The sequence below is a fragment of the Scyliorhinus torazame genome, chromosome 6 (assembly GCF_047496885.1).
Source record: "Scyliorhinus torazame isolate Kashiwa2021f chromosome 6, sScyTor2.1, whole genome shotgun sequence".
NCBI lineage: Eukaryota > Metazoa > Chordata > Chondrichthyes > Carcharhiniformes > Scyliorhinidae > Scyliorhinus > Scyliorhinus torazame.
The window spans coordinates 87377552-87403306 of record NC_092712.1 but is presented as its reverse complement, the minus strand read 5'-3'; the positions used below and the strand labels follow the sequence as shown (position 1 = coordinate 87403306).

Below are 25755 nucleotides of genomic sequence, written 5' to 3'. Positions count from 1 at the left end.
TGGAAACAACTTCCCTACGTCCACCCTATCTAAGCCATTCATTATCTTGTAAGTTTCTATTAGATCTCCCCTCAACCTCCTAAACTCCAATGAATATAATCCCAGGATCCTCAGACGTTCATCGTATGTTAGGCCTTCCATTCCTGGGATCAACCGTGTGAATCTCCGCTGGACCCGCTCCAGTGCCAGTATGTCCTTCCTGAGGTGTGGGGCCCAAAATTGCACAGTATTCTAAATGGGGCCTAACTAGTGCTTTATAAAGCTTCAGAAGTACATCCCTGCTTTTATATTCCAAGCCCCTTGAGATAAATGACAACATTGCATTTGCTTTCTTAATTACGGACTCAACCTGCTAGTTTACCTTTAGAGAATCCTGGACTAGGACTCCCAAGTCCCTCTGCACTTCAGCATTATGAATTTTGTCACCGTTTAGAAAATAGTCCATGCCTCTATTCTTTTTTCCAAAGTGCAAGACCTCGCACTTGCCCACGTTGAATTTCATCAGCCATTTCTTGGACCACACTCCTAAACTGTCTAAATCTTTCTGCAGCCTCCCTACCTCCTCCATACTACCTGCCCCTCCACCTATCTTTGTATCATCGGCAAACTTAGCCAGAATGCCCCCAGTCCCATCATCTAGATCATTAATATATAAAGAGAACAACTGTGGCCCCAACACTGAACCCTGCGGGACACCACTCGTCACTGGTTGCCATTCCGAAAAAGAACCTTTTATCCCAACTCTCTGCCTTCTGCCTGACAGCCAATCGTCAATCCATGTTAGTACCTTGCCTCGAATACCATGGGCCCTTATTTTACTCAGCAGTCTCCCGTGAGGCACCTGATCAAAGGCCTTTTGGAAGTCAAGATAGATAACATCCATTGGCTCTCCTTGGTCTAACCTATTTGTTATCTCTTCAAAGAACTCTAACAGGTTTGTCATGCACGACCTCCCCTTACTAAATCCATGCGGACTTGTCCTAATCCCACCCTGCACTTCCAAGAATTTAGAAATCTCATCCTTAACGATGGATTTTAGAATCATGCAAACAACAGAGGTTAGGCTAATTGGCCTATAATTTTCCATCTTTTTTCTTGTTCCCTTCTTGAACAGGGGGGTTACAACAGCGATTTTCCAATCCTCTGGGCCTTTCCCTGACTCCAGTGACTTTTGAAAGATCATAACTAACGCCTCCACTATTTCTTCAGCTATCTCCTTTAGAACTCTAGGATGTAGCCCATCTGGGCCCGGGGATTTATCAATTTTTAGACCTCTTAATTTCTCTAGCACTTTCTCCTTTGTGATGGCTACCATATTCAACTCTGCCCCCTGACTCTCCTGAATAGTTGGGATATTACTCATGTCTTCTAAGGTGAAGACTGACGCAAAGTACTTATTCAGTTCCTCAGCTATTTCCTGGTCTCCCATCACAAAATTACCAGCGTCATTTTGGAGCGGCCCAATGTCTACTTTTGCCTCCCATTTGTTTTTAATGTATTTAAAGAAACTTTTACTATCATTCCTAATGTTACTGGCTAGCCTACCTTCATATTTGATCTTCTCTTTCCTTATTTCTCTCTTTGTTATCCTCGGTTTGTTTTTGTAGCCTTCCCAATCTTCTGACTTCCCACTACTCTTTGCCACATTGTAGGCTCTCTCTTTTGCTTTGATGCATTCCCTGACTTCCTTTGTCAGCCATGGCTGCCTAATCCTCCCCTGATAACCTTTCTTTTCTTTGGGATGAACCTCTAAACTGTGTCCTCAATTACTCCCAGAAACCCCTGACATTGCTGTTCTACTGTCTTTCCCACTAGGCTCTGCTCCCAGTCGATTTTAGTCAGTTCCTCCCTCATGCCCCTGTAGTTATCTTTAATTAACTGTAAGACCTTTACATCTGATTCTACCTTCTTTCTTTCAAATTGCAAATCCAGGTTGTCTCTGCCCAATCCTAACATTATTTGCTAAGTGTCCGGTTATCACATTCTTTATTATAGATTCTAGCATTTTCCCTGCTACTGATATTAAACAGACATGTCTGTGGCCGCATTTTCTTTCTCCCTCCTTTCTTAAATTCCACCTCCCAATTTTCAGGAACCATTCCAGAACCTATGGAATTTTGAAACTATGTATCTATTATCTCTGCAGCCACTTCAACACTCATGGATGTAGGTCATCAGGTTCAAGGGATGTATTTACCCTAAGTCGCATTAATTTCTTTAGTACTTTTTTTCAAAAACTAATGGTAATATCTTGGGACTTTCTTGCTTACACTAGTCCCTCGATTCTCCACTATTTCTGAGATGTTTTGAGCATTTGTCTGTGAAGACAAACAAACTTGTTTCCTCGCCATTATAAATTTTCCTGACTCCGCTTGTAATGGACTCACATTTGCAGTTCAAGATATTTTACTTTCTGAATTACTTCAGTTCACTTCAATTGCACCAGTAAAACTGTTTAGCACCTATAATTAATCCATTTAAAAATAAAATAAAATGCAGTAGTCATTAAATGTAAACAAATTGATAAGATTTCTATGCACAGTTTAAATAAGAGGAAGTGTTAAATTTCTGCTCAATCAAAAATAAAACCTACAGCTCATCTGACAATTCTGGTCAGTTAAGTTTTTCTTTTAAATTTAGATTACCCAATTATTTTTTCCAATTAAGGGGCAATTTAGTGTGGCCAATCCACCTACTCTGCACATTTTTGGGTTGTGGGGGCGAAACCCACAGACATGGGGAGAATGTGCAAACTCCACACGGACAGTGACCCAGAGCCGGGATCGAACCTGGGACCTCAGCGCCGTGAGGCAGCTGTGCTAACCACTAGGCCACCGTGCTGCCCTGGGTCAGTTAAGTTGAGCAATTAATTGTCTCAACGAGCAGTTATCCTGAAACTTGACTCAATCAAAACTTTTTAACAGGCAATATATAAATGTTTTCTTTGTACCCATGGTTTAGACAGCTGGTTTGTAATGCAGAACAAGGCCAGCAGCGCAGGTTCAATTCCCGTACCAGCTTACCCGAACAGGTGCCAGAATGTGGCGACGAGGGGCTTTTCACAGTAACTACATAATTATGGCAATAGAAGATTATTATTATTTTAATTTCTCACCTTTCAATATTTTTTCAAATTTAGAGTACCAAATTCACTTTTTTCAATTAAGGGGCAATTTAGCGTGGCCAATCCACCTACCCTGCACATCTGGGTTGTGGGTGAAACCCACACAAATACGGGGAGAATGTGCAAAGTCCACACGGTCAGTGATCCAGAGCCCAGATAGAACCTGGCACCTCGGCGCCGTGATGCAGCAGTGCTAACCACTGCGCCACCATACTGACCCTCACCGTTCAATCTTAATTTCAGAGTCCTTGGATTGATATTTTACTCACGTAAAGACCTATTTTAAATTGGCCACTTCTAAATGATCAATTTGGGAGGATGAGAAATTTTAAAAAACAATTAGACAAGGAATGCTTTGCTACAGCGAGTTTGAGGCAAAGACACAGCATCTTTCAGAATAGCAGCTAAATTTTGGACGCCGGGGGGGGCAGTACGCTGGTGCAATGGTTAGCACTGCTGCCTCACGCCGACGAGGTCCCAGGTTTGATCCCGGCTCCTGGTCACTGTCCGTGTGGAGTTTGCACATTCTCCCCATGTTTGCGTGGGTTTTGCCCCCACAACCCAAAGATGTGCAGGGTAGGTGGATTGGCCATATTTTTTTATTAAAACAGTAAAAAAATATATACAAGGCCAAATGGTACAAACACTAATTTTGTGTTGGAAAAACAGGGTACCCTTCCCTCAGTAGGGGAGGGTTGTAGGATACTGTGATTATTAAAAGTTCACAACACAGTTGTACTAACGAACAAACGGTACATGCACTAAACTTTGCACTGGAGAGATTGGCCACACTCAATTACCCGTTAATTGGGGCTGGTTTAGCAAAGTGGGCTAAATAGCTAGCTTGTAAAGCAGACCAAAGCCAGCAGCGCGGGTTCAATTCCCGTACCAGCCACCCCGAACAGGCGCTGCAATGTGGCGACTAGGGGCTTTTCACAGTAAATTCATTGAAGCCGACTTGTGACAATAAGCGATTTTCATTCATTTCATTGAATTTACAGTGCAGAAGGAGGCCATTTGGCTCATCGAGTCTAGCCCGGCTCTTGGAAAGAGCACCCTACCCAAGGTCAACACCTCCAACCTTTCCCCATAACCCAGTAACTCCACCCACTACTATGGGCAATTTTTGGACACTAAGGGCAATTTATCATGGCCAATCCACCTAACCTCCTCATCTTTGGACTTTGGGAGGAAACCCCCACACACACGGGATGTGCAGACTCCGCATAGACAATGACCCAAGCCGGAATCGAACCTGGGACCCTGGAGCTGTGAAGCAATTGTGCTATCCACAATGCTACCGTGCTGCCCTTTCATTTCATTCAATTGGAAAAAATGAATTGGGTATTCTAAATTTGTTTTAAAAAATAATAATTTGGATGCAGAAGATATAGAACTATAGTGAGAACACAGAGCAGCACCAAAATAATAATAATCTTTATTGTTGTCACAAGTACACTGCAATGAAGTTACTGTGAAAAGCCCCGAGTCACCACACTGCAGCATCTGTTCGGGTACACAGAGGGAGAATTCAGAATGTCCAATTGACCTAACAAGCACGTCTTTCGGGACTTGTGGAAGGAAACCGGAGCCGCTGGAGGAAACCCACGCAGACACAGGGAGAATGTGCAGACTCCACACAGAGAGTGACCCAAGCTCGGAATTGAACCCAGGACCCTGGCACTGTGAAGCAACCGGGCTAACCACTATGCCACCTTGCAGCTCTTTCAAATTCTCCAGGAAAATGCAGGTACAGATACAATCGGCCAAATAGTCTCCTGTGCCTTACACATCCTTTCCATTTCCTTTTCTGAACTACCTGACAATTTTGAGACCAAATAATGAGATATCAACCTTCTGTTGATCACAGATGGCTTTGTCATAGGACCATGGAATTTACAGTGCAGGTGGAGGCTATTCGGCCCATCAAGTCTGCACTGGCCCTTGGAAAGAGCACCCTAAGCCCACGCCTCCACCTGATCACTGTAACCCAATAACCTCACCTAACCTTTTGGACACTCAGGGTCAATTTAACATGGCCAATCCACTAACCTGCACATTTTTGGACTGGGGGGAGGGGGGGGGGGGGGGGGGGGGGAAGAGAGAGAACCCACGCATACATGGGGAAAAGTGCAAACTCCACACAGAGTCACCTCAGGCTAGAATTGAACCCAGGTCCCTGGAGCTACGAGACAGCAGTGCCAACCACTGTGCCACCATGCCACCCCAATCATCACCAGTGCAGGGACCTGAACCCTGGACCCTCAGATTAAAAGTCAATGTTCTACCAACCGAGCTATCCATGCACTGTCGCACAGATTCTACGGAGTCCGAACAATAGAAATAGAAAAAGTGACGATTTCAATTTGTAAAAGGTTCAGGTCAATTAGCTTCCATCGTTCCAAACACGATGACAGATATGAAAACAATAAAAGATTATTGGCTAAGAATCTATACCATTAAGGCAAATCATACTTTTGCATAACAAAAGTAGTTATTAATAATACTTTTTAATTAAAATATATTTGAACAGATTTCAGGATTGAAAACCTAAACTCAATAAGCAAAATGGTTCTGTTGTTTTCTTGTGGGTTTTTTTAAATTAAACTTAGCCTGCATGGATTTGGTGAACAGTCTCATTGCAGGAGAAACTTCTGTCAGTACCAAAAGTGAAGAACACCTCTTGGCTAATCATTCAATTGTTTGGATTCATTCAAGTGAGGCATAAGTGTGAATAACATATTTTGGAATTTCATCTATAACTAGCAGTTTGACTGGTATAATGTTCCTCCCAAAATCTATGAAAATCCAAACCAGAGGTAGGTAGTGTCTATTGTGAACACAGAGGCACAAGCTATAATTTCAGGGATTAATTTTAAAGCATCATATTCAGTGATCATCTTTAAGTCAATTTTCATTTGCATTGAATTAACTTGTATTTAATTAACTCCTCAAACACAGCTTCCCTTATGGGTTGTCATAACCAGAAAAGATGATTTGCCTCTCTCAATACAGACTGTTCGTCTGACATTCAGCTCTGGATGAGCTTCAATTTTCTCCAGAAAACACTGGGAAGACCAATATCATTTTCCATCCAACCACAAACTCTATGCAAAGTGATTTTATCCACCTTCCCCAACAATTGCCTCAGCTAGAAGTCAACTTTTTTGTAACCATGGCATCTTATTTTACCAATTAAAATTTTAACTCCATATCCTCTCCAACATTAAGATCACATACTTTCACTTCAGACATTTCCCAACTGCAGCCTACATCCTGCTGAGACACTTAATCATGTTTATCGCCTCCACTGATTGTTTCAATGCTCTCACAACTAGCCTCTCTCATCCTCTACCCTGGTCACTTTATCCAACACACTGCTGCCTGCATCCCAACAGGATATCCCAATACTACTATGGTCAGTGACCGACATTGGCTCTGCGAAATTAAAATCCTGAATTTAAAATTCCCTGGCCATTTGACTTCAACTGCCGAGGACTAGGCTCTGAAATTCTATCATGGCTTCCACCTTTCCTTTGACCCTGCTTAAACTCTAACAGATTAGTCACCCTCCCAATATCTCCTTTGACTCTGCCAATTTCTTGTGTTTTGTGAGGCACCTTGTACATTTTTCTATATTAAAGGCACTGCATGAATTTAAATAACTAACTATTATAGTGTAGTCATTTTAGAGTTTGATTAGATATTTCCCTCCAGCTCCACATTAGTTGTTCAAGCAAACCCTCGCTTCCTACAGACTAACTTGACATCAAAACACAACATTGGACAATGCAGCATGCTAAGAAACACAACAGAATATTCAACTAATTAGTTTGATGATTTGACCTGACAAGCCTCTGTGCTCCCTAAACCCAAACGTGGCAGAAAAATCAGACTATGACTGAAGTGATAGATAAATACTTGATTACGTAGTATTATGTTGGGGTAAAAATAATTTCAAGAAACATGACACCAAGTACTTGTAATAATACACCTGAGCCAATGTGAAACTCCTAACATTTAAAAGTGAAATTCACGGCGGATAGTCAGGATTCATCAACATTCAATGGATTCTGCCACAATTGTAGACGAAGCTGAAAAGCTTCAGCAGGCTAGCTGAAATATGCCTCTCCCTCCATTGGAATTTCATACTGGAATACAGAAATTCAAAACATATCTTAACAGTTCGACAAAAGCTAAAATGAACATGAACTCCCAAAAAAGGCATTTGCACTTGGTGGAAAACACTTCAACCTTAAAGTAACTTCGGGATAAATCAAGAAGCTAATGTTACCTGGTCTCTGCATTCTTTAGAATTCCTGCATAACAAGGATATCCCAATTCTGGAGGATGAAGTATCTTAAATATTGTTTAATGATTGCAAGCATAGCCTAGCAGTAAATCGTTTTAAAAATGAATGGCAGAACATAGATGATATAAAACTTACTTTAATAGAACAGACCTTCCGATTCAATACACACTTTACATATCCCTCCCAAGGTTGCACCAGACTCACGAATGCAAGGCCATAAGAACTTGAGATTTTAATAATCTGAAATATCTTTCATGACTTCATTTTGAAAAAGTTACCTTCACTCCATGACCAACATCATCCAACACGGTGTAATCTATTGGCTTCCGAATGTATCGGACTGGTCTCTCAACACTGGCTGGTGCTATGATTTTGTGAGTTCTTGAGGTGTTCTTGTTGGTAGTCAGAATACCTATCTCCCGACGAGCCACTTTTTCTTTATGGATGTCCACAGTCTAGTTAAAAAGAGTGTAAAGTTAATCTTCCAGAATTTATATTAAAATTGAATTAAACATGTCAAATCTGAATATTTTTCTCTTCCTCCTCTAGATTTTTACCCTTCTCCTTCCAAGTTGCTGCCTAGACTTTCACCCTTCTCTTTCTAATTTGCTGAACATCACTGATCTTAAACTACTGAGGGAAAAAATGCTTTTGCAATGATACCAAAAAGAACCCGTTTAGATAGCTCAACACTGACACAATATGCATGGAAAATGTGGCACTTTAGTTGTAACTAAATGTTGAGCTGAGAGATCAAACAACATTAACCCGAAAAGAAGAAATCAAATCCACAAGACAGCAAGGCTGCATATCCAAAAATTGATGCAGAAAATAAAATGGACAATATTCTGTGACAAGGACCTCATATCCAAATAAGTTTATATTTAATATTTTCACGTGAAGTGGGCTTCACTGCAAGTCAATACCTACACTTTTCCCAGTGTTAATTTTGAAATAAAATTACCTTTAAAAAAAAAAAATCTTCTCCAAAGCAATGTTAAGTGTAAATTGAATTCACATCAGAATTCTGGAAAAGATGATTGCAGTCTACTCTTGGTCACTAAAAGTAAAATTCAGTCAAATGATTGAACTATCCAATTATTCAAATTAAACAATTTTAGGGAACAAATCAAATTAAGCATTTTCAGATCAAGAGTTGTTAATTGAACCCAAGTTCTGGGCCAAAGCAAATTCTCTTAATTAATTCTAGCCCAGAAGGAGTCTTTTATTGTTCCTATAGAACAAAGTATATGTTTCAACTGGGAAAAAACAGCATCTCCTGGTTTGAGAGAATTGTGAATTATGGTTTTGAATAGGGTAAATTTAGCCATCACTCAAGTTCTAGTCAGGGGGGTTATTTTTGTTCCGCTCTCTATTCACTCAATCATAGATTCCCTACAGTGCAGAAGGAAGCCATTCAACCCATTGAGTCTGCATCGACCCTTGGAAAGAGCACCCTACCTAGGACCACCCCTCACCCTATCCTCTTAACCCCCCCAACCTTTTGGACACCAAAGGGCAATTTAGCATAGCCAATTCACCCAACCTGCACATCTTTGGACTGTGTGAGGAAACCAGAGCACCTGGAGGAAACCCACCCAGACAGTGCTCACTATGTCACCGTGCCACTCATTTCAAAAACCTTCAAAGTATAAACTTTGCCCATCTATGTCGGTGCACGATTTTGACCAGGATTGCCGAAACAATGGTACAGCTCTGGGAGGTCTCACAGTTGTTGTGGTCCATGTCGGTACCAACAACATAGGCAAGTCTAGGAAAGAGGACCTGTTTAGAGATTATAAAGAGCTAGGATTCAAATTAAAAAACAGGTCCTCAAGGGTCATAATCTCCGGATTACTGCCCGAGCCACGTGCAAATTGGCATAGGGAGGCAAGAATAAGGGAAGTTAACACGTGGCTGAAAGAGTGGTGTGGGAATGAGGGGTTCCTTTTCATGGGACACTGGCGTCAGTTTTGGGACAGGGGGCACCTATACCGTTGGGATGGTCTCCACCTGAACCGAGCTGGGACCAGTGTTCTGGCGAAAAGAGTAAATAGGGTGGTCAATAGGACTTTAAACTAAAGATTGGGGGGGAAGGGAAAGTCAGGGAACCAAGAGGTGAAGTAATCAGCGGGGAGCGTAGCTGCTTAGCAATACAAAAAAACACGAACAGACAAAACTCAAGGGTGGTTACGATTGTCCCCATCCCACAAAATATGACACAGTGTATGGAAAGGCTCAGTAAACCAAGGTCCACCACACTAAGAAAACAAAAAGGGACGGTCAATAGAGAATTAAAGGTGCTATATTTAAATGCGCGCAGTGTATGGAAGAAGGTAGATGAGCTTGTGGCCCAGATTGTGACTGGCAGGTATGATGTGGTAGGCATCACAGAGACATGGTTGCAGGGGGTTCAGGACTGGCATTTAAACATCCAGGGATTCACAACCTATCGAAAAGACAGAGAGGTGGGCAGAGGGGGCAGGTTGCCTTGTTAATTAGGAATGAAATTAAATCAATAGCACTAAACGACATAGGGTCAGATGATGTGGAGTCTGTGTGGGTAGAGTTGAGGAACCACAAAGGCAAAAAAACCATAATGGGAGTTATGTACAGGCCTCCTAACAGTGGTCAGGACCGGGGGCACAAAATGCACCACGAAATAGAAAGTGCATGTCAGAAAGGCACGGTCACAGTGATCATGGGGGACTTCAATATGCAGGTGGACTGGGTAAATAATGCTGCCAGTGGACCCAAGGAAAGGGAATTCATTGAATGTTTACAGGAGGGCTTTTTGGAACAGCTTGTGATGGAGCCCACGAGGGAACAAGCCATTCTGGACTTAGTGTTATGTAATGAGCCAGACTTGATTAAAGATCTTAAAGTAAGGGAGCACTTAGGAGGCAGTGATCATAATATGGTCGAATTCAATCTCCAATTTGAAAGAAAGAAGGTAGAATCAGATGTAAAGGTGTTACAGTTAAATAAAGGTAACTACAGGGGCATGAGGGAGGAACTGACACAAATCAACTGGGAGCAGAGCCTAGTGGGAAAGACAGTAGAACAGCAATGGCAGGAGTTTCTGGGAGTAATTGAGGACACAGTACAGAGGTTCATCGCAAAGAAAAGAAAGGTTATCAGAGGGGGGATTAGGCAGCCGTGGCTGACAAAGGAAGTTAGGGAATGCATCAAAGCAAAAGAGAAAGCTTATAATGTGGCAAAGAGTAGTGGGAAGTCAGAAGATTGGGAAGACTACAAAAACAAACAGAGGATAACAAAGTGAGAAATAAGGAAAGAGGATCAAATTTGAAGGTAGGCTAGCCAGTAACATTAGGAATGATAGTAAAGACTTCCGGGTGCGGCGATGACCAGCTAAGTCGCACGTTTCGGCAGCTCCCGGTGGAACGGACTTTTGGGCTCTGAATAAGAGCCCCAACGGCAATTTTAACGGCTAAAAGCATTGTGCGGTAAACCAGAAGGGAATCCCCCCTGGATACGGATGGAAAAAGGAGAGGAAAGTGGCCGGATTGCGGTGGATCCTTTAGAGCAGCGGCAAGGAAGGCAAGCAAAAACCAAAATGGCGTCGGAAGGTGGCAGTTTAATATGGGGCCCTGAACAACACGAGTTTTTGAAACGCTGCGTGGAAGAGCTTAAAAAGGAGATGAAGAAGGAGCTGTTGGCCCCGATATTACAGGCGATTGAAGGGCTAAAAGATGAGCAAAAGACCCAGGAGCGGGAGCTTCGGGTCGTGAAGGGAAAGGCTGCCGAGAACGAGGACGATATACAGGGCCTGGTGGTGAAGACGGAGATGCACGAGGCACACCATAAACGATGTGTGGAAAGGCTGGAGGTGCTGGAGAATAATGCGAGGAGGAAGAATTTAAGGATTCTTGGTCTTCCTGAAGGTACAGAAGGGGCGGATGTCGGGGCATATGTGAGCACGATGCTGCACTCGTTGATGGGATCGGAGGCCCCGACGGGTCCGCTGGAGGTGGAGGGAGCCTATCGAGTTATGGCGCGAAGACCGAGGGCTGGAGAAATTCCTCGAGCCATAGTGGTGAGATTCCTCCGTTTTAAGGACAGAGAGATGGTCCTAAGATGGGCAAAGAAAACTCGGAGCAGTAGATGGGAGAACGCGGTGATCCGCGTATATCAAGACTGGAGTGCGGAGGTGGCGAGAAGGAGGGCGAGCTTTAATCGGGCCAAGGCGGTGCTTCATAAAAAGAAGATCAAATTTGGAATGCTGCAGCCGGCAAGACTGTGGGTCACATATCAAGGGAAGCACCACTACTTTGAAACGGCGGATGAGGCGTGGGCATTTATTGTTAGAGAAATTGGAATGAGTGGGTTATTAAAAAAGAACGTTCGAGACAAAGTGGTGGGGCGAATATGGGGGGCGAAGAGGAGGGGGGAAAAGGGGGGAAGAGATGATTTTTTTGTTAATCCTGCGACCCGGTAACTTTTCTCTCTTCCACAGGTTGTGGGGGAGGGAGGAAGGGAGGTGGAGGAGTTGGGGGCGTTGGCCATTGGGGGCAGGGCCAAAAGGGAAGCGCGGGCTTTGTTCCCGCGCTATGATAATTATGGCGGGAATAGGGAAGCAGGAAGGAGGGGGCGTCGCACGGTGCGAGCCGAGGTCACGGGGGGGAAGCAGAGGTCGGCCAGAGTTTGCTGACTTCTGGGAGCAACATGGGGGGTGTAACTACGTTAGTGGGGGATCTAGCGGGGGGGGGGGGGGGGGATTTACTGGGTTGCTGCTGCTGGGGAGAAGGGGGAAACTGGTATGGGGTGGGGTGGGCGGGGCGGGGGGGCACCGCCTGGGGGGGGACACAGCTGCGTGGGAACCGGGTGAGGAGCTGGGTAAAAAAGGGGATGGCTAATCAACTAGGGGGGGGGTAAAGAGCCCCCCAACCCGGCTGATCACGTGGAATGTGAGAGGGCTGAACGGGCCGATAAAGAGGGCACGGGTACTCACACACCTAAAGAAACTTAAGGCAGATGTGGTTATGTTACAGGAGACGCATTTGAAACTGATAGACCAGGTTAGACTACGCAAAGGATGGGTGGGGCAGGTGTTTCATTCGGGGCTAGACGCAAAAAACAGGGGGGTGGCCATACTAGTGGGGAAGCGGGTAATGTTTGAGGCAAAGACCATAGTGGCGGATAGTGGGGGCAGATACGTGATGGTGAGTGGCAAATTACAGGGCGAGGCGGTAGTCTTAAGTGAACGTATATGCCCCGAACTGGGATGATGCCAACTTTATGAGGCGCATGTTAGGACGTATCCCGGACCTAGGAGGTGGGGAAGTTGGTAATGGGTGGAGATTTTAACACAGTGCTGGAACCAGGGCTGGACAGATCGAGGTCCAGGACTGGAAGGAGGCCGGCAGCAGCCAAGGTGCTTAAAGACTTTCTGGAGCAGATGGGAGGAGTAGACCCATGGAGATTTAGTAGACCTAGGAGTAAGGAGTTTTCGTTTTTCTCCTATGTCCACAAAGTTTATTCGCGAATAGACTTTTTTGTTTTGGGAAGGGCGCTGATCCCGAAGGTGAGGGGGACGGAGTATATGGCCATAGCTATTTCCACCCTGGATAATGGACATGGGACTAATGTCGGATGAGGGGGGGGGAGGTGTCTAATGGTGAGGGGGTGTATTGAAAAGTACTTGGAACTCAATGATAATGGGGAGGTCCAGGTGGGAGTGGTCTGGGAGGCGCTGAAGGCAGTGGTTAGAGGGGAGCGGATATCAATCAGGGCACATAAAGGAAAGCAGGAGAGTAGGGAACGGGAGCGGTTGCTGCAAGAACTTCTGAGGGTGGACAGGCAATATGCGGAGGCACCGGAGGAGGGACTGTACAGGGAAAGGCAAAGGCTACACGTAGAATTTGATTTGCTGACTACGGGTACTGCAGAGGCACAGTGGAGGAAGGCACAGGGTGTACAATACGAATATGGGGAGAAGGCGAGCAGGTTGCTGGCCCACCAATTGAGGAAAAGGGGAGCAGCGAGGGAAATAGGGGGAGTGAGGGATGAGGAGGGAAAGATGGAGCGGGAAGCGGAGAGAGTGAATGGAGTGTTCAAGGCATTCTATGAAAGGTTATATGAAGCTCAGCCCCCGGATGGGAAGGAGAGAATGATGTGTTTTCTGGACCAGCTGGAATTTCCTAAGGTGGAGGAGCAGGAGAGGGTGGGACTGGGAGCACAGATCGAAATGGAGGAAGTAGTGAAAGGAATTAGGAGCATGCAGGCGGGGAAGGCTCCGGGAGCGGATGGATTCCCAGTTGAATTTTACAGGAAATACGTGGACTTGCTCGCCCCGCTAATGATGAGAACCTTTAATGAGGCGAGGGAAAGGGGACAGCTGCCCCCGACTATGTCAGAGGCAACGATATCGCTTCTCCTAAAGAAAGAAAAAGACCCGCATTGGCCTATTTCCCTCCTGAATGTAGACGCTAAGATTCTGGCCAAGGTAATGGCAATGAGGATAGAGGAATGTGTCCCGGGGGTGGTCCATGAGGACCAAACTGGGTTTGTGATGGGGAGACAGCTGAATACGAATATACGGAGGCTGCTAGGGGTAATGATGATGCCCCCACCAGAGGGGGAAGCGGAGATAGTGGTGGCGATGGATGCCGAGAAAGCATTTGATAGAGTGGAGTGGAATTATTTGTGGGAGGTGTTGAGGAGATTTGGCTTTGGAGAAGAGTATTTTAGATGGGTACAGCTGCTGTATAGGGCCCCGATGGCGAGCGTGGTCACGAATGGACGGGGGTCTGCATATTTCCGGCTCCATAGAGGGACGAGGCAGGGATGTCCTCTGTCCCCATTATTGTTTGCACTGGCGATTGAGCCCCTGGCAATAGCACTGAGGGGTTCCAGGAAGTGGAGGGGAGTACTCAGGGGAGGAGAAGAACACCGGGTATCTCTGTATGCGGACGATTTGTTGTTGTATGTGGCGGACCTGGCGGAGGGGATGCCAGAGATAATGCGGATACTTGGGGAGTTTGGAGAATTTTCAGGATATAAACTGAACATGGGGAAAAGTGAGTTGTTTGTGGTGCATCCAGGGGGGCAGAGCAGAGAAATAGAGGACTTACCGCTGAGGAAGGTAACAAGGGGCTTTCACTACTTGGGGATCCAGATAGCCAAGAATTGGGGTACATTGCATAGGTTAAATTTAACGCGGTTGGTGGAGCAGATGGAGGAGGACTTCAAGAGATGGGACATGGTATCCCTGTCACTGGCAGGGAGGGTGCAGGCGGTTAAAATGGTGGTCCTCCCGAGGTTCCTTTTTGTGTTTCAGTGCCTCCCGGTGGTGATCACGAAGGCTTTTTTCAAAAGGATTGAGAAGAATATCATGAGTTTTGTGTGGGCCGGGAAGACCCCGAGAGTGAGGAGGGGATTTCTGCAGCGTAGTAGGGATAGGGGGGGGCTGGCACTACCGAGCCTAAGTGAGTACTACTGGGCCGCCAATGTCTCAATGGTATGTAAATGGATGGGAGAAGAGGAGGGAGCGGCGTGGAAGAGATTGGAGAGGGCATCCTGCAGGGGGACTAGCCTACAAGCTATGGTGACGGCGCCGTTGCCGTTCTCACCGAAGAAATACACCACAAGCCCGGTGGTGGTGGCTACTCTGAAAATCTGGGGGCAGTGGAGACGGCATAGGGGTAAGACGGGAGCCTCGGTGTGTTCCCCGATAAGAAATAACCATAGGTTTGCTCCGGGGAGAATGGATGGGGGATTTGGAACATGGCAAAGAGCAGGAGTAACACAATTGAGAGATCTGTTTGTAGATGGGACGTTTGCAAGTCTGGGAGCGCTGACCGAAAAATATGGGTTGCTCCAAGGGAATGCATTCCGGTATATGCAACTGAGGGCTTTTGCGAGGCAACAGGTGAGGGAATTCCCGCAGCTCCCGACGCAGGAGGTGCAGGACAGAGTGATCTCAAAGACATGGGTGGGGGACGGTAAGGTATCAGACATATATAGGGAAATGAGGGACGAGGGGGAGATTATGGTAGATGAGCTGAAAGGGAAATGGGAAGAGGAGCTGGGGGAGGAGATTGAGGAGGGGCTGTGGGCTGATGCCCTAAGTAGGGTAAACTCATCGTCCTAGTGTGCCAGGCTAAGCCTGATACAATTTAAGGTGTTACACAGGGCGCATATGACTGGAGCACGGCTCAGTAAATTTTTTGGAGTAGAGGATAGGTGTGCGAGATGTTCGAGAAGCCCAGCGAATCACACCCATATGTTCTGGTCATGTCCGGCACTACAGGGGTTTTGGGTGGGGGTGACAAAGGTGCTTTCGAAGGTGGTGGGGGTCCAGGTCGAACCAAGCTGGGGGTTGGCTATATTCGGGGTTGCAGAGGAGCCGGGAGTGCAGGAGGCGAAAGAGGCTGATGTTTTGGCCTTTGCGTCCCTAGTAGCCCGGCGCAGGATACTGTTGATGTGGAAGGAAGCCAAGCCCCCGGGTGTGGAGATCTGGATAAATGACATGGCAGGGTTTATAAAGTTGGAACGGATTAAGTTCGTCCTAAGGGGATCAGCTCAAGGGTTCACCAGGCGGTGGCAACCGTTCGTCGAATACCTCACAGAAAGATAGAGGGAATGGAAAAGAAGACAGCAGCAGCAACCCAGGGGGGAGGGGGGGGGAAGGAACCAGAAGGACTCTCAGGGATGTTAGTGAATATGTATAATATGTATAGGTTGTTGTTATAGGTAATTGTATATTGGACTGCTAAATTGTATTTTTGGAGAGTATTTATTTGGGACAAGGCAGTTGCCATTTAGTTTTATTTTTTAATTTCGATGTTGTTTATATATTATTTATTTCTTGCTTAAAACTGGCTATTGTTATTTATATTGTTATATTACTGTGTAAAGGATACACAATGTACTGTCATGGTTGGCCAAAAATTGTGAATAAAATATTTTTTTTTTTTTTTAAAAAAGGAATGATAGTAAAAGTTTCTTTAAATACATTAAAAACAAACGGGAGGCAAAAGTTGATATTGGGCCGCTCCAAAATGACGCTGGTAATTTTGTGATAGGAGACCAGGACATAGCTGAGGAACTGAATAAGTACTTTGCGTCAGTCTTCACCGTAGAAGACATGAGTAATATCCCAACTATTCAGGAGAGTCAGGGGGCAGAGTTGAATATGGTAGCCATCACAAAGGAGAAAGTGCTAGAGAAACTAAGAGGTCTAAAAATTGATAAATCCCCGGGCCCAGATGGGCTACATCCTAGAGTTCTAAAGGAGATAGCTGAAGAAATAGTGGAGGCGTTAGTTATGATCTTTCAAAAGTCACTGGAGTCATGGAAAGTCCCAGAGGATTGGAAAATCGCTGTTGTAACCCCCCCTGTTCAAGAAGGGAACAAGGAAAAAGATGGAAAATGATAGGCCAATTAGCCTAACCTCGGTTGTTGGCAAGATTCTAGAATCCATTGTTAAGGATGAGATTTCTAAATTCTTGGAAGTGCAGGGTGGGATTAGGACAAGTCAGCATGGATTTAGTAAGGGGAGGTCGTGCCTGACAAACCTGTTAAGAGTTCTTTGAAGTGATAACAAATAGGTTAACCAAGGAGAGCCAATGGATGTTATCTATCTTGACTTCCAAAAGGCCTTTGATAAGGTGCCTCACGGGAGACTGCTGAGTAAAATAAGGGCCCATGGTATTCGAGGCAAGGTACTAACATGGATTGACGATTGGCTGTCAGGCAGAGAGTTGGGATAAAAGGTTCTTTTTCGGAATGGCAACCGGTGACGAGTGGTGTCCCGCAGGGTTCAGTGTTGGGGCCACAGCTGTTCTCTTTATATATTAACGATCTAGATGACAGGACTGGGGGCATTCTGGCTAAGTTTGCCGATGATACAAAGATAGGTGGAGGGGCAGGTAGTATTGAGGAGGTGGGGAGGCTGCAGAAAGATTTAGACAGTTTAGGAGTGTGGTCCAAGAAATGGCTGATGAAATTCAATGTGGGCAAGTGCGAAGTCTTGCACTTTGGAAAAAAGAATAGAGGCACGGACTATTTTCTAAACGGTGACAAAATTCATAATGCTGAAGTGCAAAGGGACTTGGGAGTCCTAGTCCAGTATTCTCTAAAGGTAAACTTGCAGGTTGAGTCTGTAATTAAGAAAGCAAATGCAATGTTGTCATTCATCTCAAGAGGCTTGGAATATAAAAGCAGGGATGTACTTCTGAAGCTTTATAAAGCATTAGTTAGGCCCCATTTAGAATACTGTGAGCAATTTTGGGCCCCACACCTCAGGAAGGACATACTGGCACTGGAGCGGGTCCAGCGGAGATTCACACGGATGATCCCAGGAATGGTAGGCCTAACATATGATGAACGTCTGAGGATCCTGGGATTATATTCATTGGAGTTTAGGAGGTTGAGGGGAGATCTAATAGAAACTTACAAGACAATGAATGGCTTAGATAGGGTGGATGTAGGGAAGTTGTTTCCATTAACAGGGGAGACTAGGACCCGGGGGCACAGCCTTAGAATAAAAGGGAGTCACTTTAGAACAGAGATGAGGAGAAATTTCTTCAGCCAGAGAGTGGTGGGTCTGTGGAATTCATTGCCACAGAGGGCGGTGGAGGCTGGGACGTTGAGTGTCTTTAAGACAGAAGTTGATAAATTCTTGATTTCTCAAGGAATTAAGGGCTATGGAGAGCGGGTAAATGGAGTTGAAATCAGCTATGATTGAATGGTGGAGTGGACTCGATGGGCCGAATGGCCTTACTTCCACTCCTATGTCTTATGGTCTATGCCATGTATTTTCTTTCTATGTACGGAATGATCGGTCTGGAGCTGCACGCAAAACAATGCTTTTCACTGTACCTCGGTACACGTGACAATAAACAAATCCAATCCAAAATGTCTAATGGCAGATTTTAGTTATTCATTTAATGCATTTTTTTTTTTTTTTTTTTTTTAGTAGGCTACTCGGTCCGAAGGCTCTTTGGGAATTTGTTGTATGAAGTAGCTATTTTACTTCAAGATGCATCAATGGAAATAAGATAAGATATACAGTGCAATGTCCTCCCCTCCAATCGTCATGCACTAATTTGGTTGCAACTGTCGAGTCTAATTGAGCTGAGACCTAAATTTGTTTTTTGCCCCAATGTATACCTTGTACTATAACTGCTTGCACTATAACTATATTTGCTGAGGCCAAGTATGAAATGGACAGTGGAGTTGGCTAGTTTTAAGAAAACAAGATAGCGATCATGAGCAAAGGAATAAAATTTGTCTTGCCACTACAAATGCCCTCGACTGAAAACAAATTACTGACAAGACAATGATTCCGGACTCCATATGCAAATATTAGCCTGCGAAGTGAAACACTGACACTAGGCATAAAACAGGTTTTAAATCAAAGCAATGTAAAAATAACAATGAAGTACATCAAAATGGCATTTACTTGGGACACTGATTACCCTTAACTGCAGGAGGTTCTGTCAAATAACAGACTAAAAACCATCTTCTTTACACAGACACTTGGAATAAACATGATCACAAGGACAAGTACTTTTTCAGTCAACGGTGCCTCATATGGCGAGGACAGCTCTGTGCTCTGTTACAGCTGCTGACAATATTAAGACTCTTGACACCTCATACGAAAGAGTTGCAATGTCAGGAAAACATTGGATCATTGCACAGGAATTAATATCAGCTTCAGTAGGAGACATGGGCATCCCCATGTTTGACCAGAACAAACATAATTCAATTAGCATCATAACCAAACAATTGTTACATTGAGATGACATGGCCAATGATGTCCTAATTCAATTGGGTACTGGGAAACATTTTTAAAATGTTTCCTAAAACTCGGCTATGAAAGTTGATTCAATTCCATGACAAAAGAAAGTATCCACAGCGCCTGTGTGCAGAAAATAACTTATCACTGGTCACCTCAACACAAGTCCATGCTCAAACAAAGCCTCAAATAATAGATCATAGAATTTACAGTGCAGAAGGAGGCCATTCGGCCCATCGAGTCTGCACCGGCTCTTGGAAAGAGCACCCTACCCAAGGTCAACACCGCCACCCTATCAATAATAATAATAATAACAATAATGTTTATTGTCACAAGTAGGCTTACATTAACACTGCAATTAAGTTACTGTGAAAAGCCCCTAGTCGCCACACTCCGGCACGTAGCATTATTAATATAATATCTATATAACCATAACTTACACATTGTGCAATGCCCAGCATTAAAGACGTTAAAACATTAAATGTAACTGGTCAGGGTATGCAAGCATGGGATCGATCTGGAAGGGAATACGCATTAAGTAAAATTTGGTCTATGTGCCAGTCCATCTTCCCAAACCTTTAGGTCCCTCTGAAGGCAGGATTGTTGCAGAACAGTGATCTTGTCTTGAATCACATAGGCCATGACATTCAAACTGCATGCTTAAAATCCTCCAGGTTTCCACCTCTCCTTTGAAGTCTCGCTAAAACAAAAACTTGCTTAATCTTGTACTCCAAGTCCCTTGCAAAAAAGGGGAAGTACAGTTGCCTTCCAACTTACTAAAATTTACCTATAAGCTAATTTTCAATTTCTTGCGCGAGTCCCTCTCTTTTGAACATCATTTACAAGTTTCATTCTGCTTTTCTTGCTGCACAAAAAAACTCTCCCACGTTATATTTCATCTGCCACCTGTTACCCACTTAATTAACATTTCTAGATCTCTTCACACTCTTCCTGTCCTCCTCACAACTTATGTTCTCACTTAGCTTTGTTTTGTCAACAAACACAAGATACATTACTCTACCTCTTCACCCAAGTCTTAAAATAGATTGTAAACGGATGAGGTCGCAACACTGATCCTTGCGGCACTTCAATAATTATAACCTGCCAAATACCCTTTTTGTCCCTCATCTGCTTTCTGTCTAATAACCAATCCTCTGTCCCTCGTCTGCTTTCTGCCCAATAACCAATCCTCTATCCATGTTAATATGTTCCATGAATTCTTATCTTGTATATTGGCACCTTATCAAGTGTCTTTTACAAGTCGGCTGCCATTTATGCTCCAACTCTACAAGTTAAATCCTCAAAAGATTAATTTTGTCAAACACACTTGCCCTTTTCTAAGATAATAAAACGCAGACTGGGTGACTGCTCTGTGGAACACCTGCGCTCAGTCCGCAAGCATGACCACAACCTTCCCATTGCTCGCCATTTCAACTCTGCATCTTGATTGCATGCCCACACATCACCTGTTGGCCTGCTGTAATGTTCCAGTGAAGCCCAACGCAAACTGGAGGAACACCTCATCTTCTGATTAGGCACGAGTTCAACAACCTTAGGGCCAAGGTACGGTGCTCTTTTAGAGGGTCAGTGCAGACTTGATGGGCCAAATGGCCTCCTTCTTCACCGTAGGGATTTCGAAAAATATATTTTTTTCTGTTCCAACCCCGCATGTAAGGGCCAAACACTTGTTCTCAAGTGTTGCTTTCACTGAGCACTGACCTTTGTTCTCCCATTAACATTTCGATCTCACCGTAAGCTATCAGCACATGCTACTACCAGCACCTTCTATAGCCTTTACCACTGCCATTAATTACATCTTTAGGCAATCTCTCCTCACTCACTTAGCTATTTTGCTCCACCGCCTCAACAGTATAAAATCAATGCCACTTAATCCTCTCTTTAGCTCTGAAGAGTCATAGAATCCCTGCAGTGCAGGAGGCGGCTATTTGGCCCAACGACCCGCCGAAAGAGCACCCGACTAAGGCCCACTCCACTGCCCTATTCCCCAATGCCACCTAACCTGCATTTTTGGGCTGTGGGAGGAAACCAGAGCACCCCAAAGAAATCCACGCAGACACGAGAACGTGCAAACTCCGCACCAACATTCACCCAAGGCCGGAATTGAACCCGGGTCTCTGGTGCTGACGCATCAGTGCTAACTAACCACTATGCTACCATGAGTCACACTGACTCAAACGTTGGTCGTTTCTCTTTCTCCAGGTGTATCCAGGCATGAATTTTCTGTTTTGATTCCCTTTTTAAAAACCATGTTGACTTCTGTCTGATCATAATATAATTCTCGTACAGCATTGGACAAACATAACATGCAAGCTACTAAGGATATTTTGTGGTAGGGCAATGTAAACACTATTTTGATTCTTTAGCTGTAATTCAGGTCCTTAACCACAAACTGTCAAAAACTGGCATTTTCAAACCGTCCACACCAGAATTGCTCATTATGTTCAACAGACAACCACATCAGGAATAAAGATTTTATTTTGCCTTTCCTGTTGATCCAATAGTAGAATAGGAGTCAGATTAGTATTACAAACTGGGCTGATAAAAGAAAAATATTATGGATTGTTTTCACTGAATCTGTTCAATTTATCAGGCATAGATATAATACAGGAAACAGATTCTAGTTGTGCTTTCATAGAAACCTTCCTTCTCCACCCTCCAAATCACAGGAAATTGCGCTATTTCGGGTGTAAAATTAGCTACATCGTACTACCAAAACAGTTTCATTTACTGCATAAATGGGGTGTATTACCCATAATCCTGTGATAGTAGAATGCTTGGGGGGGGGAAGCAATTTACATCAATAGCCATTTCATTTCTGGGCATTGGGGACACTGGAACCGTTCAAGCCAAATACTTATTTGGGGCAAAGTTCTTGAATGTGGTGAGAGAGTGCTTTTGTTAATTTAGACGTTGGAGGTAAATTTGGGCAAATAAATTACTCACTTGTTAAAATGAAGCCAGTTCAGCAGGAAGGGTGCAATGAAAATATGAAAAGGCTAATTTGAAATCCGCACCTGTAACGTATGACAAAGACGCTGCACCTGGATTTTTACATTTTTATTCTCTCCAGCATTTTTAGTTTCTTTCAATATTTGCATTAGTAACTGCTGCTCTGGAGAGAGAAATCCATCAGTACGATCAGCCCAGTTTTAAACTGAAAATAAATTATCACAGCTCTGAAAACGTAGCCACTAAAGTCTCAAGATTAAAAGGCATTTTTGGGCCTTCTACTATTTTACCCCGTGACTTTAATAACTATGGTTCCCACTAGTTCCTTTCTCCACCACCCATTCTAATTTACTGCAAACATGTTAACTACCCATTCCAAAACTTTCAACCCATGCTGCATTTGAACTATTTCAGGATGTAATTACACAGAAAATGTTGCCCATTTAAACCCAGAAAAAAACCAATGTATCACCAATTCAAAGCACATCAAGTCATTATCTGAACTGGAATTTAGTGCCCGGAAGTTGCAAAATAGCATACCTCAACAGCACTTATGTTCCTCCTTCAAAATGCATTGGCTCAGCATACCAAAATGCAGGATGAGCCCAGCCAAAGTGTAACCACATAATAAACACCCTGTTAATTAACAGGCCAGCATTATGTGCCGCACCTACAAATCTGGCACAATATGTTTTGTGCAATGCAAGACCCAAGTGTCCAAAAATGGACACGCAGAACAAAACATTATTCAAATCTTCCCTCTCAATTTGCTCTGCTCAAAAACGAGCGCTTCAGGCTTCAGAGGAAATATAGGCATGCACACACTATTTAGCAAAACACAGATTTCATTAGTTCACAGCAGAGCTAAGTGCCAATAAGGCAATAATCAATTACATTTCAGTTGAAGGTATTTTTACCCTCTGTTTCCTCTCTGTAGTCCTTGGGCTCCCTCTCCACAGCCATTGAAGGATGCTTTTCTGGTCATTTCACAGAAGTCAATGACCTGAACATTAAATGCACATCCATCTGACCCACAAAAAAAGGATGATTTTTTTTTACTGTTAAAATACACATTTTGAAGTGAGACACCTCAACAGAAGTGTAATTCTAATACCAGAGATGCGAAACTACATTCACGAGTAGATACAGGGGTAATAAGCTACTCTCATTGCAACAGTGAAGACCAAAATGAGATGACATTTTTTTTTTTAAAAGTTTAAACTTATTGCGTTCCTGTGGTCTGATTGGCAAGGTAGCAAAACCGGATATTCATCAGTTAACTTATGATTTATTCACCAACATTCCTCTCAATTGATCTTCACTGGTAAAGATATAATCATACTAATCTTTTTAGTGTCACAAGTAGGCTTACATTAACACTGCAATGAAGTTTCTGTAAAAAGCCCATGGTCACCACATTCCGGCACCTGTTTGGGTACACAGGGAGAATTCAGAATGTCCAAATTACCTAACAGCACATCATAGAATTTACAGTGCAGAAGGAGGCCATTCAGCCCATCGAGTCTGCACCGGCTCTTGGAAAGAGCACCCTACCCAAGGTCAACACCTCCACCCTATCCCCATAACCCAGTAACCCCACCCAACACTAAGGGCAATTTTGGACACTAAGGGCAATTTATCATGGCCAATCCACCTAACCTGCACATCTTTGGACTGTGGGAGGAAACCGGAGCACCCGGAGGAAACCCACGCACACACGGGGAGGATGTGCAGACTCCGCACAGACAGTGACCCAAGCCGGGAATCAAACCCGGGTCCACTGTGCTACTGTGCAGCCCTATGGTCAACCAGCAGCTTAACAGTTCTGCCCTGGATGATGTAAAGGGTCACATTTTTGAGCGGTTTGGCAGCAGCAAGTCTCTAATCACAAAAGTATGTAGCCATACCGTGCTCTGGTCCCCAATACCCCCATCTCCATCAGTGTCTCTCCTGTTCAAGACTGTTCTTACCTGACAATTATGAAATTAAAATGCTTCGGATTACTTCTCATAACGTGCATGGATTTTATCCACAACTGCTGTAAACTAGCTTGCACATAAGGTGCGGGTGGCGATTCAGGAGTACGTGGAGTTGTATCAGAATAAGAACATAAGAACTAGGAACAGGAGTAGGCCATCTGGCCCCTCGAGCCTGCTCCGCCATTTAATGAGATCATGGCTGATCTTTGTGGACTCAGCTCCACTCTCCGGCCCGTACACCATATCCCCGAATCCCTTTATTCTTTAGAAAGGCATCTATCTTTTTCTTAAAAACGTTTAAAGAAGGAGCCTCAACTGCTTCACTGGGCAAGGAATTCCAGAGATTCACAACCCTTTGGGTGAAAAAGTTCCTCCTACACTCAGTCCTAAATCTACCTCTCCTTATTTTGAGGCTCTGCCCCCTAGTTCTGCTTTCCCCGACCAGTGGAAACAACCTGCCCGCATCTATCCTATCTATTCCCTTCATAATTTTATATGTCTCACTAAGATCCCCCCGCATCCTTCTAAACTCCAATGAGTACAGTCCCAGTCTACTCAACCTCTCATCATAATCTAATCCCCTCAACTCTGGGATCAACCTAGTGAATCTCCTCTGCACTCCCTCCAGTGCCAATATGTCCTTTCTCAGGTAAGGAGACCAAAACTGAACACAATACTCCAGATGCGGCCTCACCAACACCCTATACAATTGCAGCATAACCTCACTCGTCTTGAACTCCATCCCTCTAGCAATGAAAGACAAAACTCGATTAGCCTTCTTAATCACCTGTTGCACCTGCACACCAACGTTTTGCGACTCGTGCACCAGCACACCCAGGTCCCTCTGCACAGCAGCATGTTTTAACATCTTACCGTTTAAATAATAATCCATTCTGCTGTTATTCCTCCCAAAATGGATAGCCTCACACTTGGCAACATTGAATTCCATCTGCCAGACCCTAGCCCATTCACCTAACCTATCCAAATCCTTCTGCAGACTTTCAGTATCCTCTGCACTTTTTGTTTTACCACTCATCTTAGTGTCGTCTGCAAACTTTGACACATTGCACTTGGTCCCCAACTCCAAATCGTCTATGTAAATTGTGAACAACTGCGGGCCCAACACTGATCCTTGAGGGACCCCACTAGTTACAGGTTGCCAACCAGAGAAACACCCATTTATCCCCACTCTCTGCTTTCTGTTACTTAACCAATCCTCTACCCATGCTACCACTTTACCCTCAATGCCATGCATCTTTAGTTTATGCAGCAACCTTGTGTGGCACCTCGTCAAAACCTTTCTGGAAATCCAGATATACCACATCCATTGGCTCCCCGTTATCTACTGCACTGGTAACGGCCTCAAAAAATTCTACCAAATTAGTCAGACACGACCTACCCTTTGTGAACCCATGCTGCGTCTGCCCAATGGGACAATGTCCCTCCAGGTGCCCCGCTATTTCCTCCTTAATTATAAGATTCCAGCATTTTCCCTACAACCGAAGTTAAGCTTACCGGCCTATAATTACCCGCTTTCTGCCAACCTCCTTTTTTTAAAAACAGTGGTGTCACGTTTGCTACTTTCCAATCCTCTGGGACCACTCCA

General features: G+C 44.3%; 1 protein-coding gene across 9 annotated transcripts in view; it reads right to left on the bottom strand.

Moving 5' to 3' along the window:
- abi1a (abl-interactor 1a) overlaps positions 1 to 25755 on the bottom strand; it is a 153105-nt gene that overhangs the window by 52810 nt on the left and 74540 nt on the right. For all 9 annotated transcript variants that reach the window (XM_072508432.1, XM_072508435.1, XM_072508440.1 and 6 more), the window contains one exon: positions 7715 to 7891. In XM_072508432.1, the coding sequence (XP_072364533.1) occupies positions 7715 to 7891 (177 nt within the window). The remainder of the gene's footprint in view (positions 1 to 7714; positions 7892 to 25755) is intronic.